General features: G+C 42.5%; 1 protein-coding gene across 10 annotated transcripts in view; it reads right to left on the bottom strand.

The window, feature by feature from the left end:
- The window catches only part of EPHA5 (EPH receptor A5), a 202,175-nt gene that overhangs the window by 83,680 nt on the left and 92,640 nt on the right, over positions 1–25,855 (bottom strand). For 9 of the 10 annotated variants that reach the window (XM_032108934.1, XM_032108935.1, XM_032108930.1 and 6 more), the window contains exon 4: positions 3,982–4,137. The exons of the other annotated variant lie outside the window; for it this stretch is intronic. In XM_032108934.1, coding sequence (XP_031964825.1) covers positions 3,982–4,137 — 156 coding nt within the window. The remainder of the gene's footprint in view (positions 1–3,981; positions 4,138–25,855) is intronic. 10 annotated transcript variants of the gene reach the window in all.

Here is a 25,855-nt window from a genome sequence, read left to right as displayed (position 1 = left end):
CAGAAGCATTTTCCTCCACTTCCTTTTTCTATTCCCCTCTCTGAGTCTGTAAAATTGGTAACACTGATAAACTGAAACACTGTCAGGATTTAGACTCAAGCTATTCTGATTCAATGAGAAACTCGCTGCCAGAGGAAATAAATAATCCTGATGTATTTTTTTATTTTTCAGAGGAAAAGCAGTTGAAGAAAAAAGCTGAGTTAGCTTAGAAAATGCCAGATCATCTTTGTTTTGTTCTGTGATCCCTTCAGATCCCTAGAAACAGGGAGCAATCCACTCCCAAGCTGCACCCCAGGGATCCAGCACTATTTAGCTAATGACACTATCATACAGCCCAGGTCAGGACTGTTTTCTGCAGTGCCATACTTGTACTGACAAAACGGAAACTACGGAATTCATCACTGGAGCTGTATGGAGTTATATGTATTGCACTTGAGGATTTTTTGTATGTTTTTTACCAGTTAAATTGCCCTATTTTTTCTTCCACTGGATGAATGCCCTTTTGCTGATGCCAGTACTCCAGGAAAAAGTAAAGAACTCAAGCACGAGAAATACTTACTGGACAATGTGTCTTTATCAGGGGATAAATTATTACTTTTGTAAAGTCACCACAGGGTTTTTTACTTGCTCTGTACAGAAAAGTCAGCTACTCTTCTTGAAGGCTTAAAAACATCAGCTTCAGTGGAAATGTTTTAAAACTGCTGTGACTTTATAACCTATAACATTAGTGTTCTCACAGGACCTCAGAAAGGTCTTTAGTAGTCTACAGATATCTAACAAGACCTACTTGAAGAATCCTGAAACTGTACTTGGAAAAAACTCGGCTAAACCCCAGCTGGGAGAACAAAAAGGTATTTTACCTTCAGAAGAGGGGGGGGCTCTGGATCTGCTAAGGTGGAAGGTGGTCTGCTTTAATTTCAAAACTCCTTTTGTCAAGGGCACAGATATTAATCTACTGACTTTTAAAATATATATATATATAATTTTTGAATATGCTGCTTTATACCCTAAGATTCACCCCTTTTGCACCACAATTTCTGACAAGAGGCAAATATTTTCTGAAAACAAAGATATTGGTATTTTTCTTGATGGACAGCAAACCTGTTGTTTACTGATGATCATATTTTAAAAAATATAACCTAAGAGAGAAATTACCCTCAAGATATAAATATATGTACATACACACTCAAAGTTAACTGTAAATGTTTTGCAAGTATACTATTACAGTAAATACTATAAAGTCTTCCATTTGTCCCATGTGTCATAATACCACAAATATTTCCCCAACATGTTCTGAACAACAATAAGGTTACTTGTCAGAGACACGAGGAGGAAAGAAAAGGGTGCAACTGTTTTGGTTTTAAAAAGATGTTGTGCAAGGAACTGAAGCTAGGATTATTTAGTTAAGAAGAAATAAAGTGGAATTACTTCCTGGAAGACACATAATAATACGAAGAGAATTCTCAAACGTCCATCAGGACCAAAATTTTTTCTTTTTTTGTCTGAGAGCACTAATTATTTCAGAATGCATCACAGCACTATTCATTTCAAAATTACCAATCATTACTTATAAAATATACTTAAGAAACTGGAAAAATTGAACAAAAATGTATTCCTCCCCCGCCCTGTACTTAACTGAGCAAGTGACAGTGATACAGCAGCTAGTTTTCTTTAGTGATGCCAGTGGTGGTGGTGGTGAGGAGACTCATGCATCTTGGAACTGAAAAACACTCGCTTTAAATTAGAAAAATGTGATTTTACAGCTATACTGAGTGGCAAGGGGACTCTGCAGGTGTAGACCTGCAAACAGACATTGATGTATTCTCTAAAATTAACTGCATTTCTTGTTGAGGGAATCCTATGAATATTATTAACTTCTGTGACAATAAATAATCAAAACATTAAAAAAACCCTTGCAATATTTTCCTACCAGTTGTGACTCAAGTCTCTCTCACTTGTGTTTTAGTTCACAATGAGCTGTTGCCTTCCAGATATAACTAGACTGGTTTAAACCACTAGCGTCGCTACCTATTCTTTACCGCCCCTGCCAAAATTTTCTACCCCTGCTGCTGAGCTGGGAGAGCTCATGGGGCCCTCCTCATCACCTTCAGCACAAATACAGCAGGACTGGGACAAAATCCTAAGAAAAGCTGCATGGGGAAAGTGAGGGTGACAGAAGCACACGGAGAAGGCTTGGATATTCCACCCTGCTTTTGGGGTGGTAGGCGTGAATGCCAGCAGAGGCGCTGCAATGTCCTCAACTGCAGCTCCGGGGGCTGCAGTGGGCAACAGAAGCTGAGCTGAGCCTTGATCAATATTAAACTTCTCATCTGCCCCAGAAGGACTTGGTGCCCTGCCAAGCCATATCCTAACACAGCTTCAGGCACCATGTCTGGGCTTTAAACTAGCTTACAGTAAGCTCTCAAAACAAAAGTAAAACCCACCCTGAGAGAAAACCACCCAAACAGTAAAAGCCAACAAATACAGACAGCCACCACCAACAAATAAGCACAAAACCCCCAAACAAACATAAAAAGAAAATCCCATGGCATTTGCAGAGTCAGAAATTACAGCCTTTACCCACAAGATTCGAACTACACTGGAAACCTGGGGGGAGACAGGCTCTTGAACTTTCCTTCTTTTTAAGAAGAGTTGCTCACCACACTTGCTTGTGCCTCTCTGAACCCTGCCTGATGCTGCTCAGGCCATAGGCATGCAGAAACATCTTCTTGGGGATGGCAGTTCCTTCCCTGTGCTAATGCACCAGCAGGACAGACTGGATGCATACCCTTCCATTCTGAGAAGGGCAGAGAGCAACACGACTGATGGTGGGCGGGAGGCACAGTGGACCCCAGAGTCTGGCATAATGCTCTCTCAGTTGCTGGCTTTGGTTCTGTCTGCACAGAAATGCCTACTTTATGAGTGTTTCCAGAGCTCAGGGTGTTTCCCAATACCATGCTGGACCACATTTATCTGATTTTTTCAAGTCACGCCATGGGGCAAAAAGAACATCAAGAAACGCTGGTATCAGGTTTTTCATATTATAACCCACCCTGGCTATGGCTCCGAAAGACTCTGGCATACCTATTTAATAAACTGGGAAGTACTTGCATGACTCACCCCCCCAGACCACTTTGATCTAACAGCACCAGTGATTCCAATGCTGCCCAAGGCTGCCTTCTCCTTCTCTACAGCACAGCTTCCAACAGCCATGCTCCCCTGTCTGGTGAAAATCAAAGGCAGAGTTCAAGGGGCCCAATTCTGCTCCAAGTGCCTCCTGCAGGCAAGCAGAGAGCTGCCAAGGGCAATTTCCTTTGAGAGAGTGTCTCTCCAACAGGAACAGACTTTTTCTTTCCCTTTTTGAAGTGCAAACTTGGGAAGCTAGGAAGGACATCTGTAGTCACTGGGAAAGGCACAAAAGCTGCTACCATCCCTATATGATGCAAAGTACTTCCCTACAGTATGGAAGTCACCTCTGCACCATCATTCAGTGACTCTGAGCATGTATGGAGCCATAAACCTACTTTTTCCTCCACTGCTTAAGTTTCTTGGAAGCCCTAACTGCTCCTGCACCAGTAGTTCAACTCCATTTACAACCACAAAAATTACATTTGGAGCCTGACAGTCCCAGCTCAGATCTGTGCTATACTCAGCAGGACTAGATGGGGGCATGCAAATTGTGGCCGAGTCCACTGCTGGCTGAGTCCACCCAGAAGTGCAGGGGGACAGACGGAGCATTTGCTCATTACAAAAACCCTTCCTGGCTTTGATGCCAGCTTTTGAAGCAAAAAGCACTGAAAGGTCTCTTCTCATGTAATTGGAAGCACGGTGGACAAAGACAGTGACATTACAAGTGTGTCAAGACTAGTTCAGACTCCAGTGCAGAGCCTGAAAAAGCACATTAGTTAGTAACATAATGTCTAGTCACAGTACAGGAACAGCTCAAAAGGATTAAAAACAACCCTATAAGCACATGCTTACTTGTACAGGCCATTGTAGGTGGGTCTGATTCCTTCCTAAAATAGTGTTCTTCACACAGGCAAGATGTGGATGCTTCATCAAGTGTGTAGCTGTGAGGGGGACATTTGCTGCAGGATGGACTGTGGGGTGAAGCTTTGAAGAACCCAGGTCTGCATACTGTGAAAAGAAGAACCACAGGCTAAGCTCTCCCATCATAAAATTAGTCTCTTTACATTTCCTTTTAAAAAAAACCCCATATCTTCAGCTATAAAACAGACAAACACTCACAAGCTATTTAGTTTGCATATTTTAAAACAGTCTATGCTACTAACAGATAGTGCATACTTAAATATCTGCATGAAAAGAGAATGTGAATTTCTCGATTAGTTTTTTCCCCTAGCATCTGCCATTGCTGGCTATTTATTTTCCTTGTTGAATGCATTAGAGGTAACATCTTCTGGGCTCTGCCTTAGAAAACATTACTGTGATTTTTTTTTTTTTTAGTCTTAGGAAAACAGGTAAAATACATTTCACGGTTTTTGTTTAAGATATTCTACACCCAGAAATCAATGTCTCAGCAAACAAATAGCAACACAGTGGTGGAGGGGATCTCAAGATCGACATCTTTAAGACACTGTGACAAGGCTGCTTCCCTAGGGTCTTTCCCCCCACAAACCTGTGATGAATTTTAAAGTGCTCCATATGACAGACTATTCTGGGTATAGCCTGAACCAGGCATGCTCACCATACAAGATATTCCTTCCAGCTCCGATATATATGCATGACAAGGCACAAAGACTTGATCTGAGAGCTACTTTTTTTCTTACAAATACATGGCTATGGGTAGCTTGGGATTATTTTTTAAAGTAGTTTGAAATGAATACAGTAATATCTTGTTTCCATCCTCCTGAAACAAGTGCTTTTTCACCTATGAAAAGCTCTCTGTACTTCACCTGTGCATGCACACTCAACCAGAAGCAGTGACAGCCACAGGTTTGCATGTGTTTTTTTAGGAAAACACCCAGCTGGCTCTGTATCATACCATTATATACAGAATTACAAATGCACTGTTAGCAAAAGGAGGAGATGTTGATTTTCTGTTTGTCTCAAAAGGCAGAGACACGGAGACATGTTAAAGCAGCTCCAAAGTGCTGTTACCTTTTTCTTCTGAATTTCTTTAAAATATTTCTGCCCAGTATAATATTAATGATGCACAGATCTGCTATCAGACTTGGTGAAGTTACCTGGAAATCCCAGAGCCTTCCCATCTGCATTCAAGCTTTCCCAGCTGTAATTAGCTTGCAAAGAAAATGAGTTCACAGCGAAAGCACTAATATTATCCCATCAGGAATGTCCCAGACAATCACAGCAATGCGTTAAAATTCAGCAAGTGATGACAGAATTCATCTTCACCATAGATAAAGTATAGGTTTTTACTAGTGATCCCTTTCCTCTGATGGACCAACTAGGACAACTGCTTCTGAAGTTGGCTCTGCTTCCTGCAGTACCAGAGGAACTCTCTTGACATCTTCCCTGTTACATTAGTAGTTTCTTCACCAAAGGTGAGACACTTGCACATCAATTCCCAACTCCCAGAGCTTTGGTAAGTCTTTGGTGATGAAAATCACTCATGCATCAAATGTGGTGTGGCTCAAGAGCATCCAACAGACCTCCCCGAGGGCCCAGCTCCACAGCCTTGCCTGGACTACGCACCTCTCCCAGCAAGCACCACACAGTCCTGAAGCAGGTCCCAAGCCCAGCACAGGCTGCCAGGTCACCATCATGGATCTGCAGTCTCTCCCCCCTGCCGTAGCAGGTGATCATCTCCCTGCTGACCTCCCCAAACCCAGCATCCCCCCCACACTATTCCCCAGCTTCCCTTTCTTCCCACAAGACAGGTAGAGAACAACTAGTTGGACTGGAGGGATTTACAGGTTTTAAAAATCCTTTTTCCAAAATTGCTCATAATCCAACCAGTATTCCATTCCCAAGCTGTGGTATCCATCTGTAGGCTGCAGTTGTTCTGGTTTGTGCCCAGACACCAGGACCAGTGAACAGATCTAGGGCTGAATCTATTCTTGATGGCTTTTAGCAGACTTGCCACAAAGCTGCCTTCATGCTTTATGGTACATCCCTCAGTTTCCAGCACATAGGTAAGTTCTTTTATTTATTTCACAATCACCTTCAAATGCTGCCCTACCTACAGCAAGGACTGTTACACAGTCTCTGGAGAGTCTTCTGGGAGAGCAGACCACCAAATGGTTCCTCTCTAGCCCACAATTTCTATTTCAAAGCCAACTCAAACTCACTTGCACACGCAGACAACAGAGATGAGGAAATGTAAGCACGAAAATGTGCAACATATAATGATGGCAGTGCACATCTAGTGTGTATTCAATGTAATTAGCCCTCAAAAAAGGACTTGAATTTATCTCATTATGTTCTATCAAGACAGACAGAAAATCATTACAGCACAAGAGTTAACTGTGCTTCTATTTTGTGCAAAGCAGCAAATGCAAAACAAGTCAGTTTTCCTTGATAGATTTTCAACGAGGTGGAGCTTGTTGATGATGGTAGGATATGTAGCTCAGCTCAAAGGGAATGTGTGGTTTTCATGAATAAATATAGAGCCAAGAGATGCACAAGGCCAATAACCCATGTTTTAATGAGAGGTGTGAAATAGAACTGACTAGACCAATTTTTCTGTAAACTGCAGGCTCTCATGGGTCAGGTAAGCCCCATCTCTATTCAAAGAGTATTAGGAGGAATACTCAAGAGCATTATGTTACACTGAAGATTTCAGCATGAGTCCTTAAAACAAACAGGCAGCAGAGCAGCATCCTGTCAGACTGAGGTGAAATATTCCTGTGTCAGTTAGAAAGGAAGAATTCAGGGACAGGAGATGGGTTATGCAAAAAAGGGGAGTATAGACAATCAAAATATATGCAAGAAGTGCCACAGTGAATGGTGTTGGCTGAATCCACACACCTGCAGCAGTTGCTCTGGGGAGGGTAGGGGGATTTGCAGTGTTCCCCCAGCACAGTCTTCCAGGCTGTCATGACCAGCAGCTCCTGATGGAAACCCCACTTGCATTCCCATGCTCAGGAGCAGAAGCAGCTGTAGCTCCATGGGTATCTCAGGCATACCTAGCACCTATTACAACACTTTGCTCTGTATCCTTCCCTGTGTTCGTTTTGTACACAACACAAAGGAGAGGACAGCCTGTGAGATGCTTCAAACTGCAATCCTTTATCAGACAGGGATGCGGTGATGAAACAGACCCTCTTTAGATGAAAGCTGACCCAGGGGCACCCTACACTTCCACACTGCAGAGCAAGTATTACAGTAGGTGGATGAGCAGAGTCATGGATGAGCAGAGTCTCGGCTAAGCTCAACAGCCAAAAGCAGGAGCTGGTACCCTGTCCATTTTCTGCCACTGGTGGCAATGTCTCCGACATTTTGGAAATTTGTTTCAGAGCAGAACAGGGCCAAAAACAACTTACCTTGCACGTATCTTGAGTTTTGGTCTCTATCCTACCATTCCTTTTCTGACAGTCAATCTTATAATCTCTTCATAAAGTATACATGACTTTATTTAAAATTACATGGGTGTCTGGTGTTTAATTCCTAATTAAATCTTATTTTAGTCTTCTTATATTTTTATCTCAGTATTTCCAGTTCACCAGCTGTTGAAAGGATACACAGAACTAGCGCAGTACAGTCATACAGATAATGGTACTATCTTTCTTTTAAAGGGGATAGGAAAGCAGGAGAAATAAGATGAGCTTAAGACTCCCCATAATCTGCTGCAAGCCAGCTGAAAAGAAATGAAATCAAGTTTTAAACTGTTGATGAGATCTGCTTCTGTTTTCTTAATATTAAAACTCTTTAACTGATTAACAGCCAGTGATGTGTGAAAATAGTCTTTAAATTAAATTGGTCGCTAGAAAAAAAATTATTATTTTTAGAGACAGCAAATACGCCATAAACAACCTGCTAGTGTTAGGTACAAGTGGGATGTGTTTCTGTTAGTAGCACATCCATTATTAGCAAATCAATTTCACTCTCTTTATTTTTAATAGCAACCACAAAATGTGGCATGCACAGAGCATTAACATCTGCGTAGCCTCTTGCTGCACATTTCAAAGGGGCCAGAGAGAGATGGCTGCAGTGAAGAATGGCAGGAAGAGCATCTTGGGATGGCAATGGTGTGAGCAGATCCCTTAAACCAGCAGCAACTTGATTAGAAAGTGTCTTTGTACCTTGCAGAGGGGAGCCCACAAGACCCATGCTGAAAGACACTGGCTCCTGGAACGTGGGTGGATGGAGGTAGAAACACTGGTCCTCTTACAGTGAAAACTAGCCTCTGTGAACAACATGCTGAATGTGCTAGACCAGTAGTAGAGACAGTGAGTACCAGGGAGGAGAGGGGACAAAAAGCCAGTAACATCAACCAGCTGGGACTACTTGGCAGATTATTTTCTGCAAGCCTTAACATCAAAGGATTTGCAGCTGCATCCCTGGAACCATCCCTTCCCTGAGCTTTGGCTGAAGACTGCAGCCCATGGGCAGGGCTACTCTCCTCTCCAGCTGACCCCTGCTGTCGCTGCACACTGACCCAAGACTACGCATGCTGGAAGCAAGGACCACAGCTGAAGTTTTCCATATTCACATGACCATGTCAGTAAAACCACCCAACTATCATAGAATCACAGAATCATTAGGCTAGAAAAGACCTCCAAGATCGAGTCCAACCTTTGACTGAACACCACCATGTCAACTAAACCATAGCACCAAGTGCCACATCCAGTCATTTCTAGAACACTCCCAGGGATGGTGATTCTACCACTTCCCTGGGAAACCTGTTTTAATGCTTGACAACCCTTTCAGTGAACAAATTCTTCCTGATGTCCAACCTGAATCTCACCTGGTGCAGCTTGAGACCATTTCTTCTCATCCTGTCACCAGTTGCCAGGGAGAAGATTTCCTTCTTAAAGTACGTCCCGCCTTCCTGGACCTATTTGTTATTAAGGAGTGTTTCTGAACCAGTGTCCTGAACAGGCCAAAGTTTGCCCTCTGGAAGTCCAAGGCAGGTTTTGTTGACCCTCTTCCTTACTTCACCAAGAACTGAAAGCTTTATAATTCCTTGGTCACAATGCCCAAGACGGCCTTCGACCATCACATCTCCCACCAGCCCTACTCTCTTCATAAACAGCAGGTCTAGCAGGGCACTGCCTCTGGTAGGCTCACTCACCAGGTGTGTCAGGAAGTTAGTATTCCACACACTCCAGGAACCTCCTAGACAGCCTCCTCTCCACTGTGTTGAGTTTCTAGAAGACATCCAGCAAGTTAAAGTGTCCCACAAGAACAAGGGATAATGTGAAACGTCAGCCAGCTGCTTGTAGAATACTCTGTCTCTTCATCCCATAATTAGTGTTAGTGGGAATTCCAGTTTTGTCCCTGTAGAGAGAGAAGCTAGGAAACATGACCCTATAAGCCTTGAAACCCCAGGAGATAAAGAAAAAGTCCAACTTATTACTCTCTTTGCACTCTTGTGATGCTGGGAGGATAAGCTCACAGTATTTAAATGCTTAGGATCAGTAAAGCGACCTTTCACATGTCCCAGAAAATAAAACTCAAACAGGAATTACACTGTCTCCCTTGCAGAGTACCGAATTAGTCTCCACAGTAATCAGAAACCACAAGTGTAACTCATAAGGCAGTGCCACTAATCCACAAATAAAGCTGAAGGACTAAATCTAACAAAAATTAATGAGGATAAGGACACCTACCCTAGATGGAGCACAGGTTATCTGGCTGAACCTGAGGTTTCCTCCCCAGCCTGGAAAGCCCCCTTGCTTCTCCTTCACATCCTCAGTCCCATTTACATTTCCAGACTGCCAGCTTCTTCAGACAGGGACACACAGCTCAAATTGTCATGGCTTTTAAAAGTAACCACAGTGTAAAACTCTCTGCCCCATGGGCAGACCCACAGTCCACAATGAGGCAGCTCTCAGCTGGAACACAGGCAGGATTTGGAGGGATGTGTATGTGTGCGTATGTGTGTGTGTTTTCAGCTCTGTAGCTCATCAACTCTGCTTTCATTAGCACATTGCTCTGGTGCAGGGAATATGCCTTGAGAGTTGAAGGATCTGAGCAAAAACAAGCTACAAATAAATCAACCCCTGTTCTCCAGAGCTGCCATGCCTTGAAGTGTTTGCACTGAGAAGAGGGGGCTGCTGCCTCTCAGATGTGTCCAAAACCTATAAAAGGGTTTATCGAGGTACAGTCTTTACAATGCGGAATCAATTAAAATGCTGAGAGGCTCCAAGCCTCAGCTTGTGCTCCTGACACGCTCTTTTACTTACAAGAGAAAACAAAACAGAAACCCACAATGGACTGTCTGCATGTCTCCCAACAAGCATAAACATATGAATGCCAAGCTCTTCTAAAAAGTATTTCAAGAACTACAGCAACCCACCACAGAGCATCCTTCTGCAGAATTTACAAGCAGGCTCCCAAGAGCTAATCCTGCCCTCCCTAACAGCTTTCCTGAACTGCAGGCTGACACTGAAATTGCTGCCAAAGCTATAAAGCTATAGAAAAATGTGTAAAATGCCCCGATTATGTCTCTTTTAGGCTTGGTCTCTCTATCTGCAATAGTGCTATGTTGCTTCCTGTAGCATGCCTTGGGGATTTGAAGGGAATTAAATAAATACCCACTAATAAAACACTGTAATTCGAAGCTGCCAGTTCACTTCAATCCAGTAGATTTGCCAGCATCTTTCAGGACATCCAGCACCCAATGCTGCAGTCTAAGACCTGCTAAAGGTCCTTTTAAATCATGTCCTGGAGCTTGCTGGACAAGGGAGGCATCTGCAGGGTCTGCACTTTGAAAAAGAGACTCGGCCCCTATCTTGGATCTAAACCAATTCATGCATCTCAAATGGGAAATATTCTTTAAAGCTTTTTTGCTTTTGTTCTAAGAAAACACTGTCTTTTGATGCTGTCTTGCCCAACCCCACACTAACTTAGGCTGAATTATTTCCACTCTGCATTGAAATCAGCTCTAGCTCTGAATACAAAAACAACCTTAAAAACTAGAATATCAATAAATTAGTACTTTCAGTTCCTTCCTCTGAAATACCACTTTTTTCTATCACGTGGCTCACTAAATTGTCACACAACAATTTATGACATAACCGTAGTTGCTAGAAAACTAAGAATTAACTGCCACTAATGACATTAATGTCTTTGTTCTAAATGGTATAAAACTTCATCACATGGCATCACTCTGAAAAATTCATCAAATTCCAAAGTAAACTACATTTTCAAGACATAAAAATACCTAGAACACAACACATTTGAAAATGCTCATGCTTACATTAGTATCTTAATGGGCTATATTTCTGCACATTCTGACTTTGCTCTAAAGAAGATTTTAAAGCAGTCAATGAGGCAAAACCTGAGTCAAGCCTAAACTCTCAGCAGTGTGATGGAGGAGCAGGGAAAGAGATTTATCCTGGCATATATGCAAACCCACACTATCATTTGGGTTTGATTTTGCAGAAGGAAAGCAAGCTGTGGAAAATAAATGCTCCTAGGGGAAACAGAGGATTTTTCAAAAGCACTCAGCACTGTGCAGGCTTGCTCCCTCAGGCTGTGTCACAACTGCAGGGCTAGATGGCTGTGCTTTGGTTTTGTGGGGGTCTTTCTTTTTGCCAAACTTTCCTGTCCAAAAAAACACTGAGAGAAACTGGTACATTTCTAGAGAAAGCACCACTTAAGGTGAAGTGTCATTTCCTAGCAAACCCAAAATTTCTGTGACCAGCAGCTGCATGCTCTCATCACAGGCAGCATCTGCAGACTTCCTTGCTCTCTGGCTACAAGGGACAAATCCAGACGGATCTCACTGAACCCCAACTATCTGGCTTACAATAAAAAAAGGAAGTCCACATCCTGTTGCTACAGCTTTTCTGCCTATTATATCTATAAAATATGTATCTTCACAAATTTCCCTGTCTCTAAAAATCTGTGTATCTTCACTTTGTTCTGCGAGGTGTGGGACAAAGATGCACTTAAATTACTCCTAAATTACTGTCTTTGGTTTTTTAATGAAGACAAACTGAAATCATTTTACTTCCCTTAAGCAGAGGAAGCCATGATTTACAATGCTGCACCTAAAGGAAAAACACAATTTAAGACACAGAAGGCAGCAGAGACACATTTGTTTCTGCACGCTTGTAAACATAACTTGAGATGCCCGGCTCCACATAATCCAAGAGGCACAGGAGTCTGCTTTGGGGGTTTCTGCACACAAAGACACACACGCGGGTTATCCTTTGTTATGCGAATGGCGACTTACACATTCAAGCTGCATTGCCTTGCTAAGCGAGGGGAGGATTGATGGACAAGCCACAGAACTCCCTTGAGTTCAACAGCCACATTGACTGCATAGCAAAAACAAGCATCGTCCCTAATGGCAACTGGGGGACAGGATCCAACTTGAAAATGATGCAGCCAATACCCTCCTGTGTCCATTTTATACACCTATTACAGACAGTAATGCAAAGATCAGTTGGCAAAATCTCCTGGAAAATAGGGCTCTTCAAAGCTACATGTTTGCTGGCACAGTACTACAATAAAAGGGTTTTAGTCTTTTGGTTCAGCCTGCCATAGGGATCTGGAGCCCAACCGGCAAAGAAAGAAATATTCTTTAACTATGTTGTGGTTTGGACAACTGCAAGCCATTGTGGTTGAGAAATATGACGATTGGGAGGATTCATTTTGATGATTTATGCCACGTGTGTTAACCAACATTTTAAGGTTTTAGCCTGAACTAATAAACTGTACATATGTAGACAGTAAAGAGAATTAAAAATTCTTAAAATATTTCCCTCTGATTGGCTCTACCTTGCTCAACTCCGTTTGTGTGAACAAGATTTCTTGCTGGTATAAAATCAGCCTTTCCTCTGCTGAGTATTCGGTCCAAAATAGGCAGCATCCCACCAATCTAGAGTGATGCTAACACCTACTCAAAAGGATCCTTTCAAAGCTGGCATCAAATGTTTAAGGGCTTGTTTGCTTCTAGCTTTATGATCATCTGTCTCAGGAGGTAAATTCGGCAGGATTGGCTGCGGACAATTTGTTTTAAAATTGTTCCTCTGTAATTTATGGCTGAACATATGTCACTCCAGACACATCTATTCAAATTCCATCAGAGGGCGACGGAGATGGATCTTTTACAGTCCTGACCAAAAAAAGATAGGAAGGATTTATCCAGAGTTGACAGAACTAAGTGTGCTAAATGGATTCATGCACAGAACAATGATTCTGGGGAAGTGGTGTTTCTTGGTGTGTGGGTTTTGTTGGGGTATTTTTTTGTTATTGCAAATTTAAGGTACAGGTGATGCTAGCCAGTTTTGCCACAGGCAGGCAGCCGAGAGGTGCACAGAAAAGAAACACGGACATATCTCTTGGGGAACACCTCCCTTCAGTCATGCCTCCTTCCACAGAAGCTTATGGGTTTTTGCACTGGAGCACACTGGTTGGAGTTACAGATGGAGGTCTCACTGAGCTAAATTCTGCCTTGATATGAATATGAGATGCTCTGACCTGTTAGGAGGCCACAAACCAAGGAGTGTGTGCAAGGAAGACAAGAAATTTAACCAGGAAAGCTGAGCAAGCCCTAAACACACAGCCAAGTGCAGAAACATCAAGCAGTTATCCTGTCACATGCAGATAGAACACCTTCATCATTTCAGTTTAATTAACCAGACATAAAATTATTGAGATTATTTGCTAAGTTGATTAAACTACCCCTTTGGGTCAGATGAACACTGCAACACTACAGTTCATCTGCCTTGCCAAGTAACTCCACCAAACAGCTCCTCTTTAGGAACAAGCTCAACAAAGTCAACCTCAACCTGAGGCATTGCTGGCTCTTCCCATGTCAGCGTGACAATATTGGGAGCTTTTCTTCTGCACTGCGATCCTTCAGAGAACTTATTTCAGTACAATATCTCCTGTTTCTGGAGGAAAACTTGCTGCATATAAAAAAATGCTCAAACCCAAGATAAAACAATATAACTTGACACTTTAAACCTTCTGGTTCTGAAGCCAATCTCAGTACTATTTGGGCAGGGAGCCTTGTGGCTTTTGGCTGCTGGAGTTGGGTCATCCTTGCCATGAACTAGCTAGAACTGCTGTGACTCCAGCCCAGTCAGAAAAAATCCAAAAGCCCAGAGGAAAAAAAAAAAAAAAAAGCAGTTATATCCCAAGAAGATATTTTATCAGGCTATAAAAAGTACTTTTCTGAGACAAAAGCATAAATTGGGAGGAGATGTCCTGCTAACATCCCAGTCCCCTGCCTCTTCTTATGGGCTTTGCTCTTGCCCCAGAAATAGCTGTTTGACATATGCAACTGTTCCAGAAATTCACATATGAAGCAAAAAGTAAAGCAGAGCAAACACTGCCTTCCCTCTTGCTACACGAAGCCTTGCCATGATGTCCTTCGTGCCAAATCCATTTCCCCATACCATAAAGCACTAGCCTGAAGCACATCTTGCAGCAACAATGCTGGCCATTCTCACAGGCTTTTTATTTAAGATTGTGAGCTGCCAAAGCTTAATTTATGGAGATTTAATTCTCAAACTATTATAAAGGAATACTGTTGCTCACATGTAGCTCACATGGCTCTCCAGCTATATCCAAAGAAACAGGCATTGCCTTTACAAGCCTATTTGCCCTGGAAACCCAGCACTTCTTTTATTTCTAATTTTTGCTGCATCTCTGCACCCTTGCACTGTATCAACTTCAACAGTCTTTCTAAGTCAGCTTGGAGAAAAAAAAACCAAAGCAAACCTTCTGCTTTACAGAAACCATTCATGTTGGGTTTCTTCACGGGAAGACTGGAAGACAGCAAGCGGGGAGAAAAGGGAGCAGTTGGCATGGGCGCAAGGGCAGTGCACCCTTGCTTTGGCATACTTATGCCTCACAAGAAAAAAGACTGCAACCTCCTTGCCTTGGATCTCATACACAACCACCCTCAACAGCCTGCCACTCCTCATTGCCAGCTCCAATTCCACACCTTGTTTTCAAAGCTTTGTCAAGCGCTGTGGCATCTATCCTGCCCAGTAGGTAAGGATGGTACAGGAAGATGCTGCCTGTCCTCTCAGCAGCCCTGAAATGTAGAGACTGCAGGAGAATATGAAAAATCAGTCTTGTCATGACGAAGAAAAAAAAAAAAAAAACCAAAACCTGAGAGGGAAAAAGAGTTTCCTAGCCTTTTTGAGAAGAAAGCCTGAAAATGAGAACACCAACAGCAAAATCAGCTGAAGGCAAATGTAAGAAGTCCACTATTAATTCTTTTATTTGAAGAGGTACACTTTGCACTGAAAGACCAAATGGGAGTTTCCTGACTGAAGCATGGACTGGTAATATTTTCCTCCCTGCCATCTCTTGGCCTCCCCAATATCTAGCATCCATTCCATTTGGATGCACTTCTGGATGTTGGTTTCTTTTCAAATGCACTAGAGAGCAGCCAGAAACCTCTGTGGCTCTGAGACTTAGCCCAAATACCATTCACAATTTATTTTCTTCAAATTTGTGCAAGTGGTAAAAACACAAGGTTCATTATTCCACGCAGAAATTCTCTCATCATCCAGCCAAATTTAAAAATAAATAGTTGCAATTAAATGTGTCGCTACATTATTTATGTAGATGCATTCAATTTGTAGAAAGCTGCTATAAAAATACTCCCCTTCAATCCATAGGAAATTTATTGCACTTTTATTGTATATTTCCTTCTCCCTGCTCAAATGTATGTTGCTCCCTGCCTTTTTTTTACCCGTGTTACTTAACACATCATTTTCCAGCCACTGTTTCTCCTACATTTGTCTTGAAAGAATGAGGGATGAAATCCAAATCCAAATGTTTCTTGATTATTTGTGAACAAGGCTGCTAAATGATTACTAGACAGATAATTCCAGTATGTCCCTTGCAATCAAGCACCACTCCTTGTCTCTGCACTTGGCTCTTACAGCTGTTGGGTAAATGATATGCACCAAGGCTGCCCAAGGCTTCAGAGTGCATATTAATTCTGTCAGGAACTCCAGACACCCTAAAGAATTGTTAATTTAACAACAGACTGTGAAATTATTTTTTTCTTTCTATATTAATTTCTGTGCTATTTGAAAGTGACTTCACTGCCCTGACTGTCTTTTGGCTTGAAGAACAGAGGGTATTTCATCCTGTGAGGAAATAACTGGAAGCTTTCTCCCCAGCATTCCCTATATTCATAAACAAATATGTGAAACAACTGCTAATAAAAACAGGTTAACTTGTTGCAGGTGTTCCTCTGTCAATTTAGCCAGGTGATATTAGGAAAATCTGACAGGAAGCACAGTGATATATTTAATTTGTGCCTTGATATTTTGATTCTGTTTGTTAGAGTGTATGTGCAGGGATCTGGCTTTTTCTCCAAGACCTCTATAGCTGTCAGTCTGTGCAAACAGGATTTGACAAGATGTCCATTTAGCAGGATGGGAGGGCAAAGGAAAAAAAAGAGATGGAGAGACCAGGTATCTGGGTAAAGCTGCACTGCAGTGCAAAAATGGATGCTTTACACATACCGAGCAACTTGAAAAAAAAGAGCAGCTTGATATGCAGGATCTGAGACAGTTTCCATCCTTTAATCAATAGCTCCTTCGAGAAAAGTAGCCAAGAATAACAAAAATAGATGGCAGAGGAGAAAGAAGACAAAAGGCCAGAGTTGGGGAAGGCATAGGATCACTGCACAATCACCCACAGAAAAGATTTTTGGCTAGTCTTAATTGTTTTTTAAAAAGAGAGAGAAAAAAAGGATGCTTTCATTTGCTTGAGAGAAATTGGATTTAAGAATAAATCTAAATAGGAAGCTTTGCTTTCCAAGGCTGCCGTTTTCCAGCCTGAGGAAAGATGCAGAAGGTGATGAAGCTATCTCTTCCAGGCATAAGGTAGGAATTTAGAAGCCTTCAGCTTGTTTCTCCCTGCAAAGAACTTTGGACCAGAAGCAAGCAAATAATTTACAATGAAATAGAGTACAAAATAGCTACAAAGATGAAGCAACAGAAAATGAATGTTGCATTTAAACAAGACAGTAACTAGAGTTTAGAGATTTATGGTAACTGGCTGGTGTATAAAGATAAGAAAGGGATTCTGATAGTCTGGGTGATTCCTGCATCTCTGCAAGCATGTTTTAAAAGCAAAACTGAATACACACCTCTGGTTAAAATTCAGACCAAAAGTGTTAAATAGTGATGTTTAACCATACCTTACCTTTCAACATGCGCCAATGTCACTACAGGGCCTCTACACAGCATCAGCCACACTAGTGCTGCCTACAGGCTGCATGACCAGGCAAAGGCTTGCCTTTTCCTCCTCCAGAATGCATGACAGCTGCTCCCAACACATCTACACCAGCCTGCTGAGAGGCATCTTCCTCTTGCCCTCTTCTCTCAAAGGCCATGCCACTGAACACACAGTTTTCATGGTCCAACACATATGAGAGATCAGAGGAAGAGTCCAGCCCCCAACTCACATGGGACCAGCTGGGTGCTGTCTGATGGACAGGAGAGCTGGCCATCCCATGGCTAAGGGAGGACACATCCCATACCACCACGCATCCATCAACCTACAGCTCTGCCTGGGAGCAGTGCCAAACCACAACACCCACAGCTGGGCCACACACCTCCAAAGCCACCAAACCTGGGCCCAGACATCAGGCGGGTCTGCAAATGACCTGCTGTCCCCAAAAAAGGGAAGGCTTGAAAAACGTTTGTGTCAAAGAGAACCCATGACAGACATCCCTGAGCAGTTTTGCACCTTCACAGCACTCCTGTATATCACCTCTGGCATAACGTGGTGAAAGGAGACCTCAGCTGAGCAGAGCCAGTTGTGTCCTCCTTACCTTGCTGCTCCACCGAGGTAGAAAATAGGTATTACTGCAGCCATAAAGTGCTTACAATTATGGCTGCAAACCCAGTAATCTCCACTGATGTAGGTAAATTGCTGACCTCTCTATCACTGTTACTTACGATGCAAAAAATCCTTGGGTTTTCTCCACAGCTTAATAAAACCTGTGGGGAATTGGCGCAAGGCTTTCATTCCTCATAGCCAGTCTTTAATGTAGAAGTCGAGATTTCCTGGAGGGGAACTGAATGGTTTAGAATAATTAATGATTTACATATAGAGCTGTCAACAAAGATACATGGTATTAAGTTACCATGATGAAGGGTTCCACCTTCTCAGTTGCTACTTCGGATTTAATTTTATTTAAAAAAATCTGTATTTTAATTCCACTCACATTCTGCAATTGCTAGAAAAGTGGCCTGAAGCGGACAGCAAGAGGAGAGCACTAAATCGAAGGCTTAAATCACTTCTTCCTCAGTTCCCCCTGGCAGATTTAAAGAGCAACGTGGCACTAATGCTTTCAAATAATATACTGTTGGACCTGACACAGCAGAGAAACTCTGCTTCAAATCACACAATGGTCCAGATGACCATGCAATTACAATTAACCTCCTGCCCACTGTGCCTGATGACAAATGATCATGTGAATGATAGACTCAGGAAAGGACCCAGGTATCAAAAAAATTATTTCTGATTCTTACATATTTAAAAAGCCATTTTCAGTTAGGAAAAAGCCAAGGGACACTAATTTTAGTTTTGCATCTAAAAAGAAATGAATAACCCTTGATAATACACATGCAGGCATAAGCACAGGCTGTCAGCCTTCTAGCAGCAAGAGGGATGCATGGAAGTCTCCTTCTGCCAGAGCGCTGTAATCGGAAAAGTACTAATATCCTCCACTGCTATAAATCTCAGCCCAGACCAGAGAGCATGAATTTTGTCCATACTGGATAAAAAAAAGGTAATATAACCTCAAATAGCATGCAATACTTTTTGGCACACTTACTGGGCCCATGGGGTTCGCATTACAAGGTCAATAAGTAGGGAGTTCTCCTGTGTTGTTCCATCAGGTTTTGTGCTTCTTCTGCTTTATGCCCCTCATCTCCTACTTACCTCGAAACCTCTCTTTACCAGGGAGCATCCTCCTCTCTCTGCTCACACAGCATCTTCAGAAGAAAGCAGAGCTATTTTCCAGTCTGCTTCCTCTGCAGAACAGGGAAGCACAAAGGTCACACCATCTTGGGAAGTGCTGGGAGCACCCGTTTCCCTTCCTGTACTCGGCTCTAATGGGGTAAGAGTTTATTTGCCCCCGTTGTGCTCCTGGTCAGAAGATCTGTCAGCAGAGCACTTGGAGTGATCTCTCCTTCACTTGCTTCAGTGAAGCAAGCTCATTAATTTAAATAGTTTTTTAAGGTTTTTGAGAAGTCACTCATTCTAATTAGTGTCCAGATCTGATGAGGCAGAAACGTCCAGCTCAGGAGCAGCAGGGCATGGTTGTGTGTATATATATTTTTACTTTTATATGTATAGGACATGCTTATGCAAATTATATCTCCCATTCTTCCTAAATCTGGCATTTTCTACATCTCCCAAGAATGACAGAAGCAATATGGATATGGCCACTCACCACTTGCACCTGAAAGCATCAAATCACTTGCAGGCACTGCCAAGACCTCTTCTGAAGCAAAAGCGAGCCTTTAGGTCCTCCCTGCTCCAGAGTCAAAGGATGCAGCACCACCAGGCACCCACAGGCCATACCCCCCTGCCAAGGTAAATGGGCAGCACTACACTTGGGCAGGCCCCTCCTGCAGAGCGTGTTATGGCAAGTATTTATGAAGTTGTATGCTGAGCTATTTTACAGCAGCTAATCACAGGTACAACGCAATTAGGAGATAAGCCTTGTAATGCAGAACATTATGTATAAGGGTTTCTACCTATATTTATAGCACCTGTTTCAGCGTGCCTTCAGACAGAGTCTTCTCATGTAAAAGAAATATACTGTACTCTGGCAATTTATTCTGATACTTGATTAGGGAAACATTGCTTCATGAATTCTAAGCTGTGACATTTCCACTAATCTTTCCATTTCAACAGCACAGAAAGGAATGGCTTTCGTATCTCCATACTTATCATTTTCAAGCTGAGTATATTATCTGCTCGTCTCTGGATTTACTCGATAGCTCTTAAAAAAACTAAAACAGACCACCACAGTCCATGAAACTTATGTGTGGCTTACTCAGAGAGCTGTATGTCATTCCAAAGATGAACAAATGTAGAAACTACCTCTCGTCTTTATTCTAAAGTATGTCAAATAAATAAAAACCCAGATTGCTATCTGTTATTTCCCTTCAATGAGACTGCTGCTTAAAAGGTTACAAACGATGATGTTTTTGCTTTTGCAGAAGGCCATGCATTAAACTTCTCATATTGCCTTGCAGGGATCAAATACAGTCTGTTTATTGTCAGATTTCTTAAGCTTGCTCTCCTGCCATGCCCCCCAATGCAACAGCAACCACTGCCCTACACATCAGTTTGCCCCTGAGAGATCTTACCTTGCCACCCTTGCAGCACCTGTCCATCTGATCCCCAACCCCACAGGCATTTTAACACCTAAACAAATAAGTCAGGAGCTCCTCAGCTGTAGTTTCCAAATTACAGATTAAATTCTGTGTTGCTTGTCAGGTCCCTCAGCAGCGTGAGCTGTTCTCGTGTGCCACGATGCTTTGTCCCCTCACAGTCTCACCTGGGGCTGCTCTAACCACTGAGCATCATATTGACCTATAACCCAGAACACAACCCATCCATTCGTGGGGGGATAAAACCCGACCTGAAGATGTGTCCTGGGAGTGCACTGTTGCTCACAGTGCCTGCTTTAGCTTTATTGAAGGGGCCAAGCTACAGCCAGCACAAAACAAGACTCACAACACGCTGCTTCAGCCTATGAATCCATCCCCAAGACATCATCCCACCTGCTAATGTAGAAAGAGCCTCTGCCATCATTAACTAAAGCAATCGTGCCTTTTGTTGTGCCATAATACACACCTATAGCAGCCTTTACTCTCTAATACATTCAGACTCAACCTGTCTTTGGAATTTGCTTTCCCAATAGCTGCCATGCTCCAACACTTGTCAGTTGTCTCAGATAACCAAATATTACTCTGATATTCACAGCACAACTTGGAAATTCCCTATACAAACTACAGGGAATTCTGCCAGTTCTGAGATAAATTAACTGCTTATCAAAGGCAAAACTGACAAGGATTGTTGGTTTGATTTTTTTTTTATAAATCCATGGTTTATTACTTCCCAGCCCCATGACGCTACTTAGCTTTTTCATGATCCATGCATGAAGACCTTTAGATATATCACCTCGGCTTAATAACAACACAATTACAACCACTTAATGTGTTTAAGGGAACAGTCCCAGCTTAATTTCTGGTAGGAGCATGCTCTGCTAGCAAGGCAAAACCCATCAGCCTGTGCTCAAACCTTCCTTTAGCTGCTTAGCCAGAAACTTCCCTGCCTACCAGCACCAGGATGAGAGCTTAGCCTCTGATTCCAGCTCCTCAAGGCAAAGTCCACACGGTTCCTTTCAGGGTTTGGCTGCAGCTCTTCCCTTTCTCACACCCAAATCAATACTACCACAGCTCCTCAGCCTGAGGTTACGCTAAACTCTGGCAGAGCACTCTTCTTTTTCCTCATGAAATCAGCCTTCTGGGTCACATTTTGGAGGTTATCTTCTAAAAAGCCCCAAACTGAGCCTGGCAGCAATTGACTCCCAAGCCACAGAGTTTTCTCAGGACTTAAATGCCACAGCATTTTCATTTTCCATGCCCCAGGAAAAGCAACTTACTCCAGAGACCTCGTGGGCACAAGGATGCCAAGTCCTCTTGGCGTGAAGGACATAAGAAAGTTACCAGGAGGTTACCAAAATCAGCCCTACATATATGGCAGCCCAGGCTTGTGCTCAGCAGCCTGCCTACAGAGAAGCTGGCACCCCACCACTAAATAACCCATCCCTCTCTGACACAAATAGTCCATTATCCTTCCAACCCATTTCCACACCTCTCTTTCTGGGGTGTGTGTGGGGAAAAGTATAATGTTTCCAACATGGAGCAAAAGGGTGTGCATATTTCAGTGCCAGAGCAGAACTGATACTGCCCACACAACCTGGGGTTTGGAAATAATGTATTTATAGAAGTACATTAGGACCAATTTAGAAAACGTTGATTAGATAAAGTAATGCTCATTCAGGCAAGCCTAAACAATTTTCTTATTTCATTGAATCAGCAATAATGTACTCCTACAAATGCAATAAATATATATCTAATCACCTCCTCCTTCAGTGACTTCTCCCCTTGTTCCTTTTGGTTGGCAGCATTTGGTTTGGGTTGTTTTCAGAAAGGGAAAAAAACCTCAGTAACTCATTTATAAAACCTTCCCTTCCTGGTAATTTTATTTTATCTCTGTAGCATAAGGCAATCTACCAGAAGCAAACATTGTTTACTTGTTAATACCAAGCCAGAACTCTTAAAGAGAGTCGATGAGACCACAGAGGAAAACTATTGTTTTCTTTGTTATGCTGCTGGAAGACCTGCGGTAACATGTCAGACATTGGTAGAGTCTTTTGGGGAAAATACAAATAGTTCCTCTGTTTTCATCCATATGCATGGAAAACTCTGCTGGGCTGGTCTACAAGCACTGGAAGATTTCGTGTTGCTGCTCCAGCTACATCTTCTCACAGCATAAGAACACCTGCTTTAAATAAAAATTCACTGCAATTTATATTGCAGAAATCAAAGTATTTTTTAAATCCTGACTGTTTGATTGTGCTACTGGATCAACTGATCATCACAAGGTACATCTCAAGAGATATACAGTGCTAACTGCAGACCAGGCTTCTGTACCTGAGTCCTGGAACCCCACAGCCCCTGGGTGAACCCCAAAACCAGGATCCAACCCACTGGCACTCAGATGGACTGAGAAACTGAGGGGCTGCAGGCAAGTGAGGCTCCTAGCCAGGCATATGTATACAAAATCCTTTTGTTTTTGTTGTGCGGTGACAACATCTGTTATTAGGACACCGGCTGTTTACCTGCGGGTTTCATGGCAGTGTGATTACTTTTCATCTAAGAGTGCCTTCAGCTCAACACCATATTTGGATCTCAGACTCCCTCCTAGCCTCTCCCTTCTCTTTTCACCCTCTCCATTATTTGCCTCTAGCTTTACAAGGAACTAATATTTCTTAAAAGCAAAGAATTGTCTTTGTCACTTCCTTTTCATGCAAGCGTTTGCTGTTGAGGTGTGAAGGCACATACATGTTCCTGCAAGGATTTCATGAAACATAGACATGGGGAAATTTCTGCTGCTGGGCAGAACTTTTGCAGCTGTGTTTGTGCCCAAACTAAATTCCCAAGCATACACTCTGTAAAAAGCCTCTATCAACCACCATCACAGAGAATTGATTCATAAGATACCCCTTATGAAGAGAGACATTTTTTATCCCATGCTACAAATTCAAATTTAATCAAGGATACTGCTAAAGCAGGCTTTTCTTTTTTCCATAACCAAGTCCAGCAAATTTCTCTGAATTGCTTTTGATTCAGTGAGGGGATGTTATTGGGCTGCTACCAGAGCACATTCCCTCCTAGCCAGAAAACGGCAACATGTGGCCTCTAAAAACAAAAAAAAGTTCCAATCTAGCAAATACTTCACATCCTCTGCAAACAGTAATTTACTCCAGCAAGATGTTAGGTAAAAACTTTCTAAGCCACAACTGGGTTTTCAGAAGTCCTGTGTGTACACTCATAAAAGCCCAATCTTCAATGATTTGGCGAGTAATGTCCAAATCACTCCCAGTCCCATTAACTGTTTTGAAAAGTCCTACCCTTGGGCAGGAAATGCGTGTGGGGTTTTGTCTTCTGCTGTAAGTGTAAGTGCTTAGTCACTCCCGGGGAATAAATAAATGCTCTCAGAAAACCAGGAACGATTAAAGCCTCACCATTAGCTTCAATGGGATAGAGGTTTTACTCCACATCTTTCACTTATGTGCCTGGATATAGGTTTAGAAACCTAACTTTAATTTGCTTCTCTTGGAAATCTAACTCTAAAAATTCAGAACAACCAACAAGGGCTTAATGAGGAAAACAAAATTAGTCAGACGTGTATAGCTGTGCAGAATTACAGACAGCTGAGCGGCTACTTCTAAGGAGTCAGCATGAAAGCCTGGAAGATGATTTGCTGGTTTAGAGTTTGCACTATAATTCTGTTTGACTCAGGATTAATTCTGCTCAAAACTGAACTGAAAACAAATGAATATTTACATTCTTTGCACTACAGCCAACACCCAAAGCAAGGAGCACGTTTGCTCAGCTCATCCTGATGGTACAGATGTAGCTCGAAGACACCACTTGTTGTATCTCAGCAACTGGGGACATGGGAAATAACCTGTTCTTTGACTTGTCCAGCAATGAAAAGCAGGGAAGTAAACAAAATCCTACTGATAAGAGAGATTCAGTCAGGAAAAGTTTGGCTGATCCTCCAACTCCAGCCCCAAGAATAATTCCCTTTGAGAAAGTCTGGATGTACTTTCTTTACATAGCTGCATAATTTTTCTGAACTGTCTCTTGTAAGCTTTTCTCCACTGTCTGCATTTTACATCCTTAGGGGATACCCTAACACCCTTCCCTTGATGTTTCCCCCTGGAGCATTGCCCTATCTTGAGCAACACTGCTCAGCAAGCCCACCCTCGATGTATCTATACTGAGAGAGAATGAAAGTCATGGTGAAAAGGTGTGACGCTTGTGCTGAAGAGAGCCAAAAGAACCTTCCAGAGAGAAAACTAGGGAAAAAAATTAGGCAGAGAAGAAAAAGAATGTAGGGCCAGGACCTTGCTGGGCCAGTTCTGTTCTCTAGAACTCTACTGGCCCTGTCAGACAAATTAAGATATTTCTGCTTACTACCTAGCTTTTCTCCCATGCTTTTTAAGGATTTTATTACAATAATAACCCTGCAATACCTTGCAGCACTCACTCTCACATGCATGCACAGATTAGGCCTAATATAAAGCACTCCCCATTACTGAGCGAAGGTGTGAGTGCACCTGCTCTGCACTGCTTCAGGCAGACAATTGCCCTGTCCTAACCCCTTCTGCAGCCAATATGGCAAGCAATTTATTGCCATCACCTAACTTCATTCACTTCCCTGCTGAGTGACAGCCATCAAAAGTCTCATTACTAGCCTGCTACTAGGTGGCAATGCAATCACATCACCTAACAAGGTCTTAAAGAGGATAGAAACTTCCTAAATCCCATTACCTAGAGGCCCTCCCTCCCCCAAGATGAAGATTTGAGCGTGTTTGTGCCACAGATGTCAAATACATTTCTGACCCTTTTTAATCTTTCAACCTTGCTTCCAGGTGAATGAAGCAGGACAGTCCTACCATAGATGCACGGATTTGCTTCAAGGAATTTCAAACCATCAACAGTTGAATTTGCTGGATGTTTTCAAGGCAAATCCACTTACCTGACTAATAAGCAAGCCTTCTGGGCAGGGAAAAGTCATGCAGAGATTTATCCTTGGCAACTCCAGCACAATGCTAGGAGTGTATTTCTCTACAATGCAGGAGGACTATTTCCATGTATTTGAGCCTATTACTGGACGCAAAGACAAAACCCTTCCAAAACTACCTATTCCATTAATTTCTGTGAGTGAAATGGTGAGGGACACTTGTGGCAATAGAAATCACAAATCTGAAATAAGATTAATAATGACAATCAGCAGTCAGTAACTTGGTGGCTCACATCATCTGGCAATGCTACCAAGTCTGGTGAGGCAGAGTTTGGAATGGAGAAGTGTTGGGGTTTTAGTTTAGTCTGTTTTTTTCTCTGTTAAAGGAATTTTCTCCCATATGCATGTTGCTAGGGGACAAATAGCTGTACTTAAG

Source organism: Corvus moneduloides, chromosome 5, assembly GCF_009650955.1.
Source record: "Corvus moneduloides isolate bCorMon1 chromosome 5, bCorMon1.pri, whole genome shotgun sequence".
NCBI lineage: Eukaryota > Metazoa > Chordata > Aves > Passeriformes > Corvidae > Corvus > Corvus moneduloides.
This window is presented reverse-complemented; position numbering and strand designations above follow the sequence as displayed.